At 46.0% G+C, this 16,706-nt stretch overlaps 1 protein-coding gene across 1 annotated transcript in view; it reads right to left on the bottom strand.

Annotated features, from left to right (window-relative positions):
• The window catches only part of MYO16 (myosin XVI), a 421,162-nt gene that overhangs the window by 137,597 nt on the left and 266,859 nt on the right, over nucleotides 1–16,706 (bottom strand). Inside the window, exon 23 of the mRNA XM_047756311.1 lies at nucleotides 3,957–4,032. Coding sequence (XP_047612267.1) covers nucleotides 3,957–4,032 — 76 coding nt within the window. The remainder of the gene's footprint in view (nucleotides 1–3,956; nucleotides 4,033–16,706) is intronic.

Here is a 16,706-nt window from a genome sequence, read left to right as displayed (position 1 = left end):
TCATCGTAAACTCATGATTTTAACACACAGCTATATATTACACATATACTAAGAAGTTATTTTATACACACACACACACACACACACACACATATATCTATTCTATGCTTAAATCTTAAGCTTTTTCCTTCTGAAAGGATCTGAGAGCAGCAACACCCACTAGCAATGAGCTCACCCTGCCTCACTTTCTTAGTGGTTCCTAATACCATTCTCCTCCAAAATTAGTTGAGGCTTTTTGGATAAGAGGCTAAGTCTAGATTTGAGGCAAAGCAGATGATCCTGGAACATGCAGAAGGCCAGGATGCAAAAGTGCTAAAAAGACCAGAGACCCTGTCAACTGGACATAGGAACTAGCATCAAAGACTTGGGCAAGTTTAGCATCCAAATAAGGACAGTAATGGATCACGATTCCTTAAATAAATTGAGAATCCATGAGTCCATGGTGATAATGAAGGAGTAGATGAATGAGTCAGAAAGGGGGTTCTCACAGTGGAAAGATGGGCTAGAAAATTATGATTCTGCAACCAAAAGAGAAGGGATTGATTTTGGCAAGGACCATGAATGGATATGCAAAAGGAAGAGAGTATTTGCACGGTCTCAGGTACCTCCCTGCAAATGACTCAGCACTTTCAAAGAGAAAACTGTGACTTGAGATCCGAGAAGTCTGAAGGACGAAGCAACCAAGGTGAAGGTCACCACTGAGCTTTCAAATGGTCACCGAGAGCCTCGGAACACGATGTGCTGGGAGCACGTCATCACCTCCGTGGGGCTCCTGCCAAGAAGGTGGAAACTGGTCCCAATGTGAGGAGGCAGCACACAAGCCCAGACGGAGGGATAGGCTTCAAAAACTGGCCTTTAACTTTTAAAAACTGTTTGCGTTATGAAGAAAAAGAAAAGCTGAGGGTTTGTCCCAGAGTAAATGAGATTTCTGAGAAACGGCAACTAAACCTGGCAAGTGATCCTTAACTGGGGGGGAACGTCATTATGAAAGACATTGGGGGGATCACTGGTAAAGGGTTACATGAACTCGGAATTAGATACTGGTTAGCACATCAGCGTTAAAGAACCTGATAATTGACTGCACTAGGGCAAAATCATTTCCTTGGTCTTAGGATATGTACCAAGGTATTTAGACACAGAGACACATTCGGCAGCTCTCAAGTGGTCCAGGGAACGTATGCGTACACACACACACACAGATGGAAGGAAGGAGAGAGGAAGAGAGAAAAGGAGAAAGGAAGTGAAAAAAGGCAATTTGGGAAAAGGGCATATGGGAGTTCTTTGCATTGATTTTGTCACTTTTCTTTAAGTTTGAAATTATTTCAAAAGACACAATAAACATTACACCATGGCCCGTTAAACTAAATTAAGCATCTTATTCATATTACTCATATTTATAGCTAGTCTTTGGATGGATGGAAGCACAGACAAACAGTGCAACATGGTATTCGCATGACTGGGAAAAAGCCTTGACTAAGTCTACAAACGCAGAACCGATGAGCTTCTGCCCTTTCTCTGGACCACACGGTCATGCTGGATGACGGGGAAACAGGACGAGGGCCATCCTGCATCCTGCTGATGGAGAGGACTTGCTGCTTCTGGACCCTGACAAGCTGAGCACGGGGGAGGAGCGAGCCGCTTCCTCGGGATGAAAAATGAGAAATTGGGCCCCTGTGTTGCCCCCTTGGAACCCGAGGAAGAAGCCTCTGGTGAAAAGATGGCTTTAGACTCTCATCTCTGTTTCTGGGAGTCACCTGCTGCAGGCACTGGCCTTCAGATCACTCTACAGACCCGCTGACATGGGGAGCATCCCTCGCTGGCGTCTGGAAACAGTGCACGGGGCATCCTTCTGCCAGTACGATGGGACAAGGTAACCAAGGGACCCAGTTTTTAAGCAGGTGTGCAGAGGTGCTCGGAGACAGAGGGGCAAGAATTGTTCACCTCATTGACAGTAAATCATAATTTTTCCTCTAGTTACACGTAGACCCAAGTGTCTCTTTTTGCATCTTAGTGAGCCAAGTGGACTTCAGTCTCATCCCCGGCTCAGGTGAGGGCTCTTGTTGGGCTTCTATGTGAGCTATGCCTCCTGGTTCCCCACCTGCCCTGGCCAGGGGCCTCACAGACATGGCTGGGTTTATACAGATCCTGCCATAGGCCCTACCTCCTTCCTCAGCTGAGAGCTTTGGGGTAATATGAGAATTGAAAGCAAATACTTAGCAAAGTGTCTGAAAATAAAAACTACTACTACTCTCTAGAAGCTACACTTGCTTTTGATAACTAGTTTCAGTGCCACAATAGTCCACAGATTCATAAAGTGCCATCACAACTGTGCATCTTGTGCTTATATGAAGACTGGGTGAGCAGCTGCGGCCTGAGGGTCAAATCCAGCCCACAGCTTGTTTTTGCAAATAAAGTTTTACTGGAACACAGGCACATCCATTTGCATTGTCTATGGCCGCTTCCCCATGATCACAGGAGGGTTGAGTGGCTGCAACAGAGACCTCCCGTGGCTCACGAAGCCTAAAATATTTATGCTCTAGCCTTTTTCAGGAAATGCTGGCCACCTTTTGTGTGAACACTTAAGGGCATATGGTAAACTTTGTCCTCTTGCTCAGATAGATGTATACCTGCAGCCTAAAGTCTTTAGGATAAAACGAGGTTCACCTGTTCTCTCTTGGCACTTGTTATAGCAAAGGACACACAGAAGAATGACTTAAAATGTAGGGACTTCATTAAGATAAGCAGAATCGCAATATCACTAGCCATCAGGTTTTCATCCTAAATATATATTCTGTCACTGTGAAATACAAAAATAAAGAAGATTCTACACCAACTTTGAAAACATTTCATATTTTAGATCTTCATAAAATATGTAGATTAAACAGAGGTATGTTATAAATGAAAATCCAAATCTTTGAAAGCCAGAGAAAAAGCTGTTTTCAGTGATAATCAATAGGATCAATTATCTGGATGTTTTCTCTTTACCCACTATTTTTCCAACTCTATGCTTTTATCATTAGTCTCAGCTTTTAAGAGCACTCAATAGCCATACATTCTGAGAGGCAAGCGGACTCGTTCCCCAGGAAGAGCAATATATCGCACCTCCGCTATTTGATTTAAGGTAAATACATTCCTCAAGCCAGAAGTGATACGGATGTCTTATTTCCAGCTCAAAGGCATCCAACTATTTCATGAAAGGCTATCATAGGCTTCTTTTCTCAGGAATGACAAATGACTCTACCTCACTTACAGCAACTAAAAGCACAAACGATTCTACGTTTTCGTTCATTGAAGAGGTTGTTAGGAAAATGGGAATCCCGGCAGAACTGCTATTAGGAAAATAATACTAGAGGAGATAGAATTACGTATATATAATTACCCTATATACGAATAGAGGACAGCATTTCCATGTAGTACAGAATTATAGACAGCTGTGTACAGAGCACTAAGGCTCCCTAAGGCAATGGCGCCTGTACATTTATATTGATATACACATATATGTATGTATATGTGTAAATTCGTACACGTGTTCTACTTTGTGGCCATAAGTTTTTCATAACTGAAAGTACATATGAATAAAACACCACCCTTAGGCTCGCCCCGGAATCGTCGTAAGGAATGAAATTCACCCTGCTGTGGCCTAAATAACTTGGGAAGCCGTATCCATCTTCATCCGCCTTCACGGAAGAGCTTTTTTATACTCATACCGCTAGAGTGGTAGAGGGGTTTTATATTTCTATCTGCTAAAAGCTTAGTTAAATGATGGTTCCTCCTAGGCGCCAAATGAAATGTAACCAGTGTGTAGTGTGGCAAGACCTGTTCCTGATTATTCTGGGCATTAGAATGCAGAAGATATTTCAATTATCCCTTTGCTGGTGGCACATTTTATAGGACAATGTTCAGAGACCGAGACGTAAGGACCGAGTGGCATTTTAACCGCAGGGGGAAAGACTTACTTTTCATCACAAATAGAAGATTCTGGGAAAGAGAGTCTTTATTTCTTTCAATTGCTCCAACAATGTCATACATTACCTATAATAAAAGAGAAGAGATAATTACTAATGGTTAAACATGACCAGGAAAGTAATTTCCTTTAAAGAATAACTTGACTCAGCAGCGGCTTTAAATTATTCATAACAGTGGCGTCTCCGGGTCGTAGTTCTCGCTACAGGCAAGTTCAAAGCTCTCATCTTCGTGCCCTTCTTGCACACATGGAACCAGGGCCACCTCTCCTCTCCCGAGCCGCCAAGCCCTCCCCGAGTCCTGTGTTTAGGAGAAAGCTGCGGTGACTCCCATCCACTGCAGCCCCTTTATTCCAAAAACTCTCATCTGCTCAGAAAGTGCTCTCAACCAAGTAGAGAGACTTCGTGACCCCTTGGGAAGGAAGTGTGACTTCCGTTTGAGAAGTGGAATGGTCTCTGCATTAAAAAAACTAAAAATAGAGCTACCATTGGATCCAGCCATGAAAACCCAGATGAAGCAACGATTCAGAGATACATGCACCCCAATGCTCATAGAAGATCTATGAAAAATAGCTAAGAGGCAACTGGAACATCCATCAACAGAGGAATGGATAAAGAAGGTGTGCCATGTGTGTATGATGGAATATTACTCAGCCAAAAACAGGGAAATAATGCCATTTGCAGCAATGCTGGTACAAAGTGAAGCAAGTGAGACAGAGAAAGACAAATACCATATGATATCACTTCTACGTGGAATTTTAAAAAAATGATACAAGGGAACTTATTTATAAGATAGAAACAGACTCACAGACATAGAAAACAAATTTATGATTACCAAAGGGGAAATCAGAGGGAGGAGTTTGGAAGTCACATAAACACACTGCTGTATATAAAACCCATCACCAACGAGGACCTACTGCAGAGCACAGGGAGCAGAAATGGTGCAGAAATCCCAAGACACCCTGCACGTTCCCAGATTCTCCAACACGAATTTGGATCAGAAGCCTGGTTGAGCGAAGAGGCAGTGCCAAACAATCAAACAACTTTCAGATACGTCTTAACCATCATCTGATGATCCAGTTTGCTCCTATGCCCGATCGCAGCTTACCAACATTACATGTGTGTCACATATTAGGCACTGTGGGATATCAACAGTCTCTATGTCATCTAGAGCAGTGGTTCTCAACCAGGGGAGACGGGACACTTGCCAGTGTCTGGAGACGAGTGTTTGTCACCACTGAAGGGCTGGATGCTGCGAGACATTGTGCAGTACCCTGGACAGCTCCACAACGACGAATCCTCTGGCCCCAACAGGTCATTGGATTGGGGCTAAGACACTTAACCTGCAGCCTGGCTTCACAGGTCTCCCTGTGTTAGAGACAGCAGAGCCCAGGGAACCCCGGACATCCCACTCTGCATCTGTGTGGACTTGGGCAGGTTACTTAACCTCCCACAGTCGATTCTGCAACATAGGATCCCCTTCCATATGGCTCCAGTCTACACTGCTGGCCTATTGTTTTCATGGGGCTCTGATGATTCTGATTCAAAGGCAGGCACACACACACACACACACACAACTGGACTATCTGATTTTCCTCTAACTACATCCCTCATCTGTCTTTTCACCTATTATGACCCTGCTTTGTGAGGGTCCCTCTCCCTGTATCTTGAAGGTGTGACTAGGGGTTGTTTGCTTTTGCTCTCGTGTCCTCTGGGCAGAGTCAATAAATATTTGGTGAAATGCACAAAAGGTTTTGTCACACTGTGACCACATACAGTTGACATAACGCTGCCCTTTTTCGCTTAAGACGATGCTGATGAGCCTCTCAGCACCGCGAGATCTGTGCTTTGGGGAAGGTCTCATGAATGGCGTCCTGGTGGTGCTTGAATAACTAGCAAAAAAAGAGCTAAAGGCCTCCCATTAAAACTAAAGCTCCAAACTTCCCAGTCGGAGACCACATCTGGCGAAGTGGCCTTTCCAGATCATTCAGGACTCGGTCCCTCTGCTCTCAGCTGCCACCCACCCCTTCCCACCACGTCCGTATTTAGGGGATGAAAGGAGAAAAAACATGAAAGTCACACAAGAGAGAGGCCAGGATACATGTTCCCCCCACCCCCGTCTTTACCGAACTGAAACTCAGATGTTTTCCCCTCTTAAGGACTGATGCTGAGTGACAGTACACCTCGGGCGTGTAATAGAGACTTTGCATGCACGTGTCCCCATACAAGTCTTCAGGGAAATGGTCACACAGTCAAAGATTTGCTTTGGAATTACTCTGTTCAATAAAAGGGCTCTGAGGGAAATGCAGCGTTTTGCTTATGTGTCAGCAGTTTGCAAAGTTCATCTAAATGCTTGGGTGTGGATGTGACCAACAGGGACCGTGTAAAGGCGAGCGCCGTGACCCTGTGCTGCTTTTCTGCCTGTACTTGCTGTAACCCTCTGGCACTGCACTAAGTACAATGAAAAAATAAATTATGTTAGCCGTATACAAAAGCGGGAGCTTAACACGTTCCCCGTGGCCGTGAATCACAATCCATCAAGACACCTCGTTTCCTGGGTCCACCAGGATAAGTTACAAAATGCCCAACCAACCGCATACATGAAGGCCGTCAAGCTCACGCGTGGCTGATCTCCAGAGAAACCAGAGTGCAAAGGTCAGGGAGCTGCAGGGACACAGCTCTGTGCAGCATCTCTGGTTTCGGTCCCGGAGTTAAGGCAGGAGCAGCCGGCCTACTCTGCTTGGATGAAAAAGGCACAGGAGTCTGCCAGAGCCGCAGCCAGCATCTTAAGGCTGCCGTCTCAGGCCCTGTCCAGATGCTGGCGCACAGGAGGAGGCTGTGCCAGGGCGTGGGAGCTGTGCCCGTCTGAGCACCTGTGCCGAGGCTGACACCTTTTGCGTTTCTGTGTTCACACATCACCTGTGCGGGAAACGTGCTCTGATTTTCCTCTAACTGCATCCCTCGTCTGTCTTTTCTCCCTTATGGCCCTGCTTTGTGAGGGTCCTTCTCCCTGTATCTTAAGGGGAGTGACATGGGGTTGTTCAGTTTTTCTCTCCGCAGCACATGCCGTGTCAACATGCCCGTTCCTGGGCCAGGGACTGAATCTGAGCTGCAGCTGTGACCTCTGCAGCTGCAGCAGCACCGGATCCTCAACCCACGGGGCTGGGGATGGAACCTGCATCTCCACAGAGGAGACCTGAGCCCCTGCAGTCAGATTCCTGACCCACTGCTCCACAGCGGGAGCTCCACGGACGACCTTCTTGATGAACTACAAAAGGTGTGATGAGACGCCTCATCAGGGCCACAAACCTGGGTAGTGTCACGTCCCGCCCGGGAGGATGTGTCTGAGGCGGAGAGGAGAGGGGTCCAGCAGAGAGCATCTGGGGTGCACCTGTGGGACCCTCTGGGGAGTAGGGGAGCAGCCAGCCTGGAGAACAGACTCAGTGAGGTCATGCGAAGAGCCTCAAAAGTCCCAGGGCAGCGTCTCAGGGACACGTGAAAGCACCCAAGCCAGGGTCAGCCCTGAACACTGAAAAGAGTCGTGTGGGTGTAACTATGTTGGGGTGAAACAAGAGGACTCGGCCCAAGAAGAGAAAGACAGCAGGACACCCCGGGTCACGGCGCAGCATCTCCTGTGTCGCTGAGGCATGAGGGGACCTACGGTCAGCTGAGTTCCTAGTTCTGATGACTCGGGGACTGGAAATGCCTCATCACTGAACTGAACCTGTGGGCAGCACTGAAAGCAAGCAAAGGACCTTGTGTGAGTGCGGAGACAAGAAAGACTGCTACAGCTGCCTGGATGTTTATCTGGTTAAAAGGAAAGGACCATCCCAGCTGAATGTATTTCTAAAAAGCAGTATGAGCCCCCAAAAAAAGTCGAATCCTGATGACACCCCCCGAGCTGTGTGTGTTCTTCAGCCACCAGGTGCATGAAGAACAAGAGTGTTAAAATGATCTGGAAAAATCTGATTTTTAAAGGGAAAAGCAGAGTTTAAAGGAGAGACGCCGGGCCGTAAAAAATATTGAATAGAAAACAGGCATGACGGCCCCTGCTTTAGGACTATTATTAACAAGTCCGGATCACCACATTTGATTTTGGACAGTGTGACACAGCGGCAGTAGGCACGCCTTTAAGGGAAAATGCTCATCCACCTCTTTATTGGTAATTCACAGCCATTCCATCAGTCAGCGTTAGGAGGCGGTTGAAGGAACTCAAGAGAGTGAGGAGGTGACATGACCTGGGTGCTGGATTCCGGGGTTAGCAGGGGACAGGGTAAGCTGGCACTCGGGCATTAACTGGGTTTCTGATTTGCCCATGAGTTGGAAAGTGGGACACATACGGAAAATCAGTTTTATTTATTTATGCATTTGTTTGATGTCAGCTAAGAGAGAGCATGTTTGGGAAGTGGCCGGGCCATTTAGTTTCATTAGCGTCTGGGTCTGTTCACATGAAGATGCCACCCAAGCAGAGATATTACAAAGCAGACGTGCAGGTAGGAAGCCCCCAGAGAGATAGTTCGGATGGAAAGCTAGGGGAGTCATCTCATACACAAAACTGAATCGTGAGAATATATAAATCCCTAGGAGGAGACACGAAACATTACCTATAGGGGGTTTACCGTTACGTACAGAGTAGAAGTACGCTCATTTGTCAATCAAGTTTAGAATTCCTTTCTCCACCGTGTTATTTACATAATGTAAAATATAATCCCTAGAAGAGAAGCGGTTCGGAGTGACAACTGATAAAAGTGGAAAACTCTGAGATACACTCTTGAGGTCAACCTATCACATCAGGACACATGTAAAGACTGGATTTTTGCAAAAGAACTAAGATCATTTGCAGCAAATGTAAACGGGTCTGATAATTTTTCACGCCTGGTTTCAGCTTCCTATCTGAGGTTTGCTGAAAGAAGTCTGGATTTCATGCCTAGTGGTAAACAGACCTCTCTACAGCATCAATATTTATGAGCAGAGGCTTCTCTTTTTTTACTTTTCCATTAAGTGATTCTATCTAATAGTTTTGGTTGCTTTCATTTTGATTCACTTAAGTTGATAAATACTAACTAACAAAGAAAGTTGTTAGAAGCACATAGTAGTATTATGAGTCCTTATCTAGAAATCTTGAATCTGGAGGTGGGCATTGAATTGAAACTACCATATCTGAAGTGTATGGGTTCCTTTCTTTTTTTTTTTTTTTTGTCTTTTTAGGGCCGCACCTATGGCATATGGAGGTTCCCAGGGTAGGGGTCTAATTGGAGCTACAGCTGCCAGCCTACGCCAGAGCCACAGCAACACCAGATCCTTAACCCACTAAGCGAGGCCAGGGATTGAACCCGCAACCTCATGGTTCCTAGTCAGATTCATTAACCACTGAGCCACGATAGGAACTCCTGGGTTCCTTTTAAGAAGAAAAAAAAAAAGCCAATCAACTAACAATAACATACCAAAATTCTAGGAAATCTAAAGCTCCCTATTTATAAATGTCTTTCAGCCCATGAAGATAAAAGAGCCAGTTAAATCTCTGACAAAAGAAAATAGTAAGACTCCCTAAATAAGAGCCTGCATTTTCTCTTCTTAATAAAACCCCGAGAAGGAAACATTTATCAAGTTTACAAAAATTTATGTCAAAGGTGAAACTGATCTAAGCAATAGAGAGCCTGGGAGTTAATTTTTATTTTTCTGAAAGTCTAACCAAGAGGCGAACAAATGCAGATGTAAATTAAGCTCCTTCCATGTGGGTCAAAATATCTTTGTCAAATAACCTTCAACAGCATCCGTCTGGCTTCGCCCAGACGGATTTCCTTGTTCTGTCTGGGGATTCTGCCTGGAGAAAAGAAAGAGAGAAATAAATGGGAGGCTCTCTATCGATTAGTCTGTCTCCTTTTTCTGTTGATTTAAAGGTTCACTTTCACAGTCTTCTTGGGCACACCGTGTCTCCCACAAATTTCTGGGGGTGAAGGCCAGCTGACAAGCTCCAGAAGGTGTTCCTGACACAGGCGGCATGGGGAAACTGAATGGGTCCAGACGTCCCCTGCAAACAGGTCACGTAAATATGTCTAAGGGAAAAGAGGGGGCTTTCGGCACCCATCACCTGGACTCCACGGCAGCATCAATGGGGTAAAGATCCCTCTCCTCTCCGAGAGCTAAGCAACACCATCAGCCTCGACCCACACCCTTCACACTTCCTTTAGTCCACAACAGGGGTGGGTCCTTTTCAAGGAGAAAGGGGAAAAAAATCAGGAGTTTTATGGACTGGCCACAAATCAGTCTCCCCCCCCACCATCACTTCTATCAGCAATGTTTTAGCAATTCGGTCATGGAATTTGTAAAGGCTTGTGGAAAGCAGTGACAGGAGGCCAGTGATCAGGTGGCACACGTCTGGGATCAAACCCTGCCCACATAAAGACACTGCTACAGGTACATTATATAAAGGGGCGACACATTTTCATTCTGTCATAACATTACATCTCAGAATATGTATAGAAACTGGAGGGAGTACTTTGATCCTCTCTCAAAGGGAAGGGAAATAGTATCTACGGGGAAATAATACTGAAAGGACCTTTAAAAATCCGCAGCAAAATTTCACACACCTGTAAGCTTGATTAAAATAGTAGTCATAAAGCTAAATGGTAAAGACTGTAATTTTTTTTACAAAAGTTCTCTTTCATCAAGGTAGAGTCACCCATGACTAAACCACCTGCATGGTGAAAAAACAGAATGTCGCGTTAACATAAGGAACACCATTTATCTAAATATTTTTCTCCTGTAATATCATGGTGTCCTTAGATAGAGAAATATCTCAATTTCCTGCATTTGCCTTCCCCCGAAGTCTTGCAAGTGTGACAGGAAGTGCAAAAACATCAAAATATAACTTGGGCGGGTACATGCTCCCAATCGTCTGCTCCAGTGATATTAATAACATCGTGACAAATACAAATAAGTATTCTCACGCTTTTATAAAACATCACTTGACGCAATGTGTGCACTTGTGCCAGATACCAGAGTGAACAAGAATGTTCTGTAACTGCTCAAGGACATTTACCAATAATTTCACTTGAGCAAACGTCACCTGGGCCTCTAACAGTCTCCGTTCCATCAGCCATGGAGTCGATGGTTCTTGAAATACTTTGGGGCTTCCCCGTCTGTGGCGGGTGAAATATGGCTAAAGACGGCGGTGTTCCTGCCCTGGCAGACCTTCAGCAATTGCTGGGGAAACAGGACTTGGATTTGACACAACGTCTCTAAAGCATCTTCCTTGCATTTCCTGTTCACGCAGCACGGAACCTCCAGAACACGCTGACACGGTTCATGACTACGTTCCTGTTCATCGCAGTCTTCACGGGCGTGTTGCCGAGCGTCAGCGCCCCCCCAGAGCCACAGCCCCAGCGCCCCGACGTGCTCCAGGGCCTCTCCTCTTTCTCCTGACAGCACAGACTCCATGACTGGAGACGAGAGACACTAAGAATATCAGCACACAGCCCAGTCGAGGGAGAAAGGCAGAGGGGAGTTCAGAAAAAGGAGCCCTCCTGGCTGGTGGGGGGTTGAATGGGTGGAATTGGGGAATCCCCCCAAATTCATGCCCACGCGGAACCAGGATGTGCTCTTTTTTGGAAGTAAGATCTTCGCGGATGCACTCAGTGAAGATGAGGTCTTAGTGGATGGGGGGGGCCTCAACCCCAAGGCTGGCATCCTTCAAGAAGGGAGCAGGACCCACAGAGGCACCGGCAGGGAGAAAAAGCAGCACGTGGAGGTCGGGCAGAGATGGGGGTGCGGGGTCTACCAGCCAAGGCGCAACCACCAGACGCCGTGAGAGGCCTGGATCGGGTGTCTCTCAGAGGCCGCAGAAGGAACCCACCCACCTGCTCACACTTGATCTTAGACCCTGGCCCCCTCCAGAACCGTGAGAAGATAAATTTCTGCTGTTTTAAGCCACCCCGTGTGTGGGACTTTGTTGTGGCCCCCCCAGGGGACCCATACATGGCTGCACGGTGTTGAGCGAGTCACCCAACTGCACCAGGGCAGGAAAACAGACACAGGATTGTCACAGAGAAGGGAGGAAAGTGCTTCGGAGGCGCTGTGTGAGTTGCAAACTGCCATGCGAGCAACAGACACGCGATGAGGGAAGGGAGAGCAGTGAAATCTGAATCAGGCAGAGAACCTGGGCCTTGGGAAGAGGGGTGAGGTTTGGAAAGAGGAACGGGGCGGAGCAGGTGAGGAAACCGCATGAGCAGAAACAGAGCTGCAGAAAGGGAGTCCAAGGAATCCAACGTGGTGAAAAAGACAACCCTACAGTGTCCCCAGTTAAAACTCCTCACGGCCTCTCGAACCTGCAAACTTGGAACCCACGAAGGCGCACATGAATTTCCTGGGGCTGCTGAGACAACGCCCTCTCTGAAATCGGGCCACAGGGGATTCCTGGGAGTTCGAGGGGACCCGTGTCCCTCACTTCCTCAGGCTGCTGGTGGCTTCAGGAGTTCCTCGTTCCTATGGCAGCATCTCCCCAGCCTTGGCCTCCTTTTTCTTTCTCTAATCTCCCTCAGCCTCACTCTTTTTTTTTTTTTTTTTTTTCGGTTATCATCTGCCCCGTGGCCTGCGGAGTTCCCAGGCCAGGGATCAGATCTCAGCCACAGCTGCCATCTGCACCAAAGCTGTGGCAATGCTGGGCCAGATCCTTCACACCCTGTGCAGGAGCGGGGAGAGAACCACTGGCCCCTTGCACCACAGTGGGAACTCCACCTCGGCCTCACTTTTAAGAAGGACACTTGTCACTGGAGTCAGAGCTCAACAGATAATCCAGGGTGGTCTCCGGGTCTCAAGATCCTTGATTAATTACACGTGTAAAGACACTTTCCCCAAAGAAGGTCCCATTGCCAGGTTCCAGGAGCGAGCCCAAGGGCCTTCTGGGGCCATCATTCAACCCACTACTACACTTAAGCGTCTGAAGAGAGGAGGAGGCTAAGACACCAACAGGTCATAGCAGGTAAGAACATCACCAACTGGATGTGTGTACATCTCAAAGCCAGTCATTCAGGGGGGCACTTATCCGAGATCCCCAAAGAATCACTTCATGCTGAAAAAAAAAATGACCACAGGAAACAACTACCTGACAAAGACTCACGAGCAGCCACCGAGGAGGGTCAAATACGTAAGTGCCATGTATTTATAACCACTCATTTGGCCCTATATTTCCATGAAGGTAACTGCGTTATTTCAGATTGCTTTCCTGTCTCTTCATCTAGTCCCTTTTCTCACATTAAACTGTAGGAACTTCAAAATACTATTTCCCATGAGAGTTTAGTTCAGAATCACCGTCACAGAAATGTAACTTTCCTAAGAGCTGATGTCTTTTGCCAAATCATCATTCTTATTTCCTCCAAGATTTTTAATTTTCAAAGCCAATAAAATTAGACACACGTCTGGATTTAATGCTTATCTATCATTTAAATCACCAAAGGAAGTTTAAGAGCAATCCCTGAAACAGGTAATCCTGTGTATGATTTAAAACCTGCTAAAACAAATAACAACAATAAAAAACACAGCTCACAGCCTTCTTTAATTCAGATGCATGCTCATTAATGAGACCCGGTTAATATTTCATGCACAGCCTCTTCCCATTTACATTAAAATAGTTCTGTAATGGAGATTGGGAAATACACCATGCTCCTACGAGTAATGAAAAATTCAAATGTGTTTAGGGAAGATCATCAGCTATAATTCAAATGATGTTGCTTAAACATTTCTAAAAGGACCTCTGAGCCTCTGCTCCAAGGGAAGTTCACAAGCATGGCTGGCTCTCTTAGAGCAGAACAGGCAGATGTGTGGGTTCCCGGGGGTGGGGAGGAGGCTAGAGTCAACCATCCCTATGAGATGCGGTAAGCATTCACTAATAAAGCGAAGGAAACCGGCCATGGAGGAGCAGGGGCGATGCAAGGATGGTCCAGCTCATCCAACTGGCCGAAGAAGAGCCTGCAGCGTGTGTAAGGGCCCCGCTGCCATTGGAGTCTCCTGGGGAATCAACGTGCTCACCCACGAGCTATTCAGGATTGCTCATCCTGCTGCCCAAAGCAGAGCCTGCCCCCTGACTCGAAGCAAATCGGCTCTTTGCTACATCTCTTGATTTATAAAACGCAGGGTGTCTTGCTTTTCTTGAAAATGCAGTAGCTCAGAATTTAAGGATATGTGGCTGCGTCTGATGATGAGACTGGCATATGGCTTGACATACTGCCACAAATTACATAGAATCTATACTGTACCATGAATGAGTCCCTGGGGAGTCCTTGGGCTAAGCCTCATTAGCACTTCTCCGTGAAATGAAAGACTTTTATAAAACCACAAAATTGACTCCAATTATGGAAAATCCTGCATTCAAATATAAAGGTGCTTTTACAGAAAATTTCACGGTTCCACGGGGTTTTTTCAGTGACTGGCTTTCTCGGCTTTGCCTTATTTGCTATCAGGACTCAGGAAACTTATTACATTCACGCAAACTCTTCACTATTTTTCCCCCGATTTTCTTAAAACAATTGAAACTGAAATTTCCTTAAGTGCTTGTGCATTACTTTTCCAATACAAACAGAAAATAATTAACAAGCAAAATACATTTCTAAAGCTTGGTACCTTTCAGTTTCAGGTATGAGCCTTTACTGAACACCTAGTAAATCTCCAAGACGTAAAACAGACATCCAAGGCAGGCTCACATATACTGACCAAAGACAGCTTCCAAGACACTTACTGATTTTCCACGATCATTAGTTATACCTTATTGTAATTTTTCAACTAAACTCTATGAATCCAATAAATTCTTTTTGAAAATTATCAAATACATTATTTATTCATCAAATATTTATTGGTACATTTTATGTGCCACACACTCTCCCAGGTACTGGGAATATCAAAGAACATAGAAACAAAGATACTTGCATACAGAGTTCCCCTGTGGCTCAGCAGGTTAAGGATCGGGAGTTGTCACTGCAGCAGTTCAGGTCGCTGCTGTGGTGCAGCTTTGAGCCCTGGCTGAGGAACTTCCACATACCATGGATGTGGGCCAAAAAAGAGGAAGAAAAGAAGAAGAAGAAGAAGAAGAAGAAGAAGAAGAAGAAGAGGAAGAAGAGGAAGAGGAAGAGAAAGGAAGAGGAAAAGAAGAAAAGAAGAAGAGAAGAAGAAGAGAAGAAGAATAAGAAGAGGAAGAGGAAGAAGAAGCAGACAAACCTCTTTCTTCTCTTCCTCCGCCCACTCCTCCCTCACTCCTCTCACGCCGCCTCCCGCTCCCTCCTCCTACTCCTCTCTCCCCTCGCTCTTCCGCCTCCTCCCGCTCCCCCTCCGCGCCCTCCGCCTCCGCTCCCTCCTCCTCCTCCTCCTCCTCCTCCTCCAGCTGCCTCCTCCTCCGCCTCCTCTCCTTCCTCCTCTTCCTCTTCCCCCTCTCTTCCCTCTCCCTCCTCCTCTCCCTTCCTCCCTCCTCCCTCCCTCTTCCTCTTCCCCTTCCCCTCCTCCGCTCCGCCTCTCCTCTTCCGCCTCCCTCCTCCTCTTCCTCCTCCTCCTCCTCCTCTCTTCCCTTCCGTCCTCCTCCTCCTCCTCCTCTTCCCTCCTCCTCCTTCCGTTCCTCCGACCGTCGCACTCTTCCTCCCCCCTCCCCCATCCCCTCTGGACGTCCTCCCTCCCTCGCTTCCTCCTTCCTCTTATGCCAATCCTCCGCCTCCTCTTCCCCTCCTCCTCCCCTCTCCTCCTCCTCTTCTCCTCCCCCTCACTCCTCAACCTAATACGCGCCGCAGAGCAGCACACATCCCTACGTTGCATAATAAAATGTCTATGGACATATGAATGCATAAAGAAGATGTGGTACATATACACAATGGAATATTACTCAGCCATAAAAAATGATGAAATAATGCCATTTGTAGCAACATGGATGGACTGAGAGATTATCATACTAAATGAAGTAAGTCATAGAAAGATAAATATGGTATCACTTGGGTGGGCAATCTAAAAAAAGATATAGATGAACTTATTTTCAAAACAGAAATAGACTCACGGACATAGCAAACAAACTTATGGTTGCTAAGGGGAAAGGAGGGGTAGAGAGCTGAGGTTAAGAGAGAGATAACTTAGGAGTTTGGGATTAACATATATATAAAATTGGTAAACAATAAGGATCTCCTATATTGCACAGGGAACTGTGCTCAATATCTTATAATAATCTATAATGGAAAAGACCTGATAAAGAATATATATATATTTGTGTGTAACTGAATCAATCTGCTGTATGCCTGAAACGAACACATTGTAAATTAAATATACCTCAATAAAAAATTCTGACATGAAAGTTTTCTTCAACTGAAAAATATTCCAGGGAATTCCCATTTTGGTTCAGCAGGTTATGAACCCGACTAGTATCTGTGAGGATGTAGGTTTGATCCCTGGCCTCGATCAGTGGGTTAAGGATCCGGTGTTGCCATGAGCTGTGGTGTGGGTCACAGACACAGCTCAGATCCCGCGTTGCTATGGCTGTGAGGTAGGCCGGCAGCTGCAGCTCCAATTTGACCCCTAGCCTGGGAAATTCCGTGTGGCACAGGTGCGGCCCTAAAAAAAAAAAAAAAAAAGGAAAAGAAAAAGAAAAATATTCTAACACTCTAATGCTGTTTTATTATGCAAGTATCTTTTTTCTATATTCTCCAATCAATTCTTAATATAAAGAATATAATACAGATTTTAAAAAAACTGACTACAAGACTAAATGATTGTTACTGT

Source organism: Phacochoerus africanus, chromosome 13, assembly GCF_016906955.1.
Source record: "Phacochoerus africanus isolate WHEZ1 chromosome 13, ROS_Pafr_v1, whole genome shotgun sequence".
Classification (NCBI taxonomy): Eukaryota; Metazoa; Chordata; class Mammalia; order Artiodactyla; family Suidae; genus Phacochoerus; species Phacochoerus africanus.
This window is presented reverse-complemented; position numbering and strand designations above follow the sequence as displayed.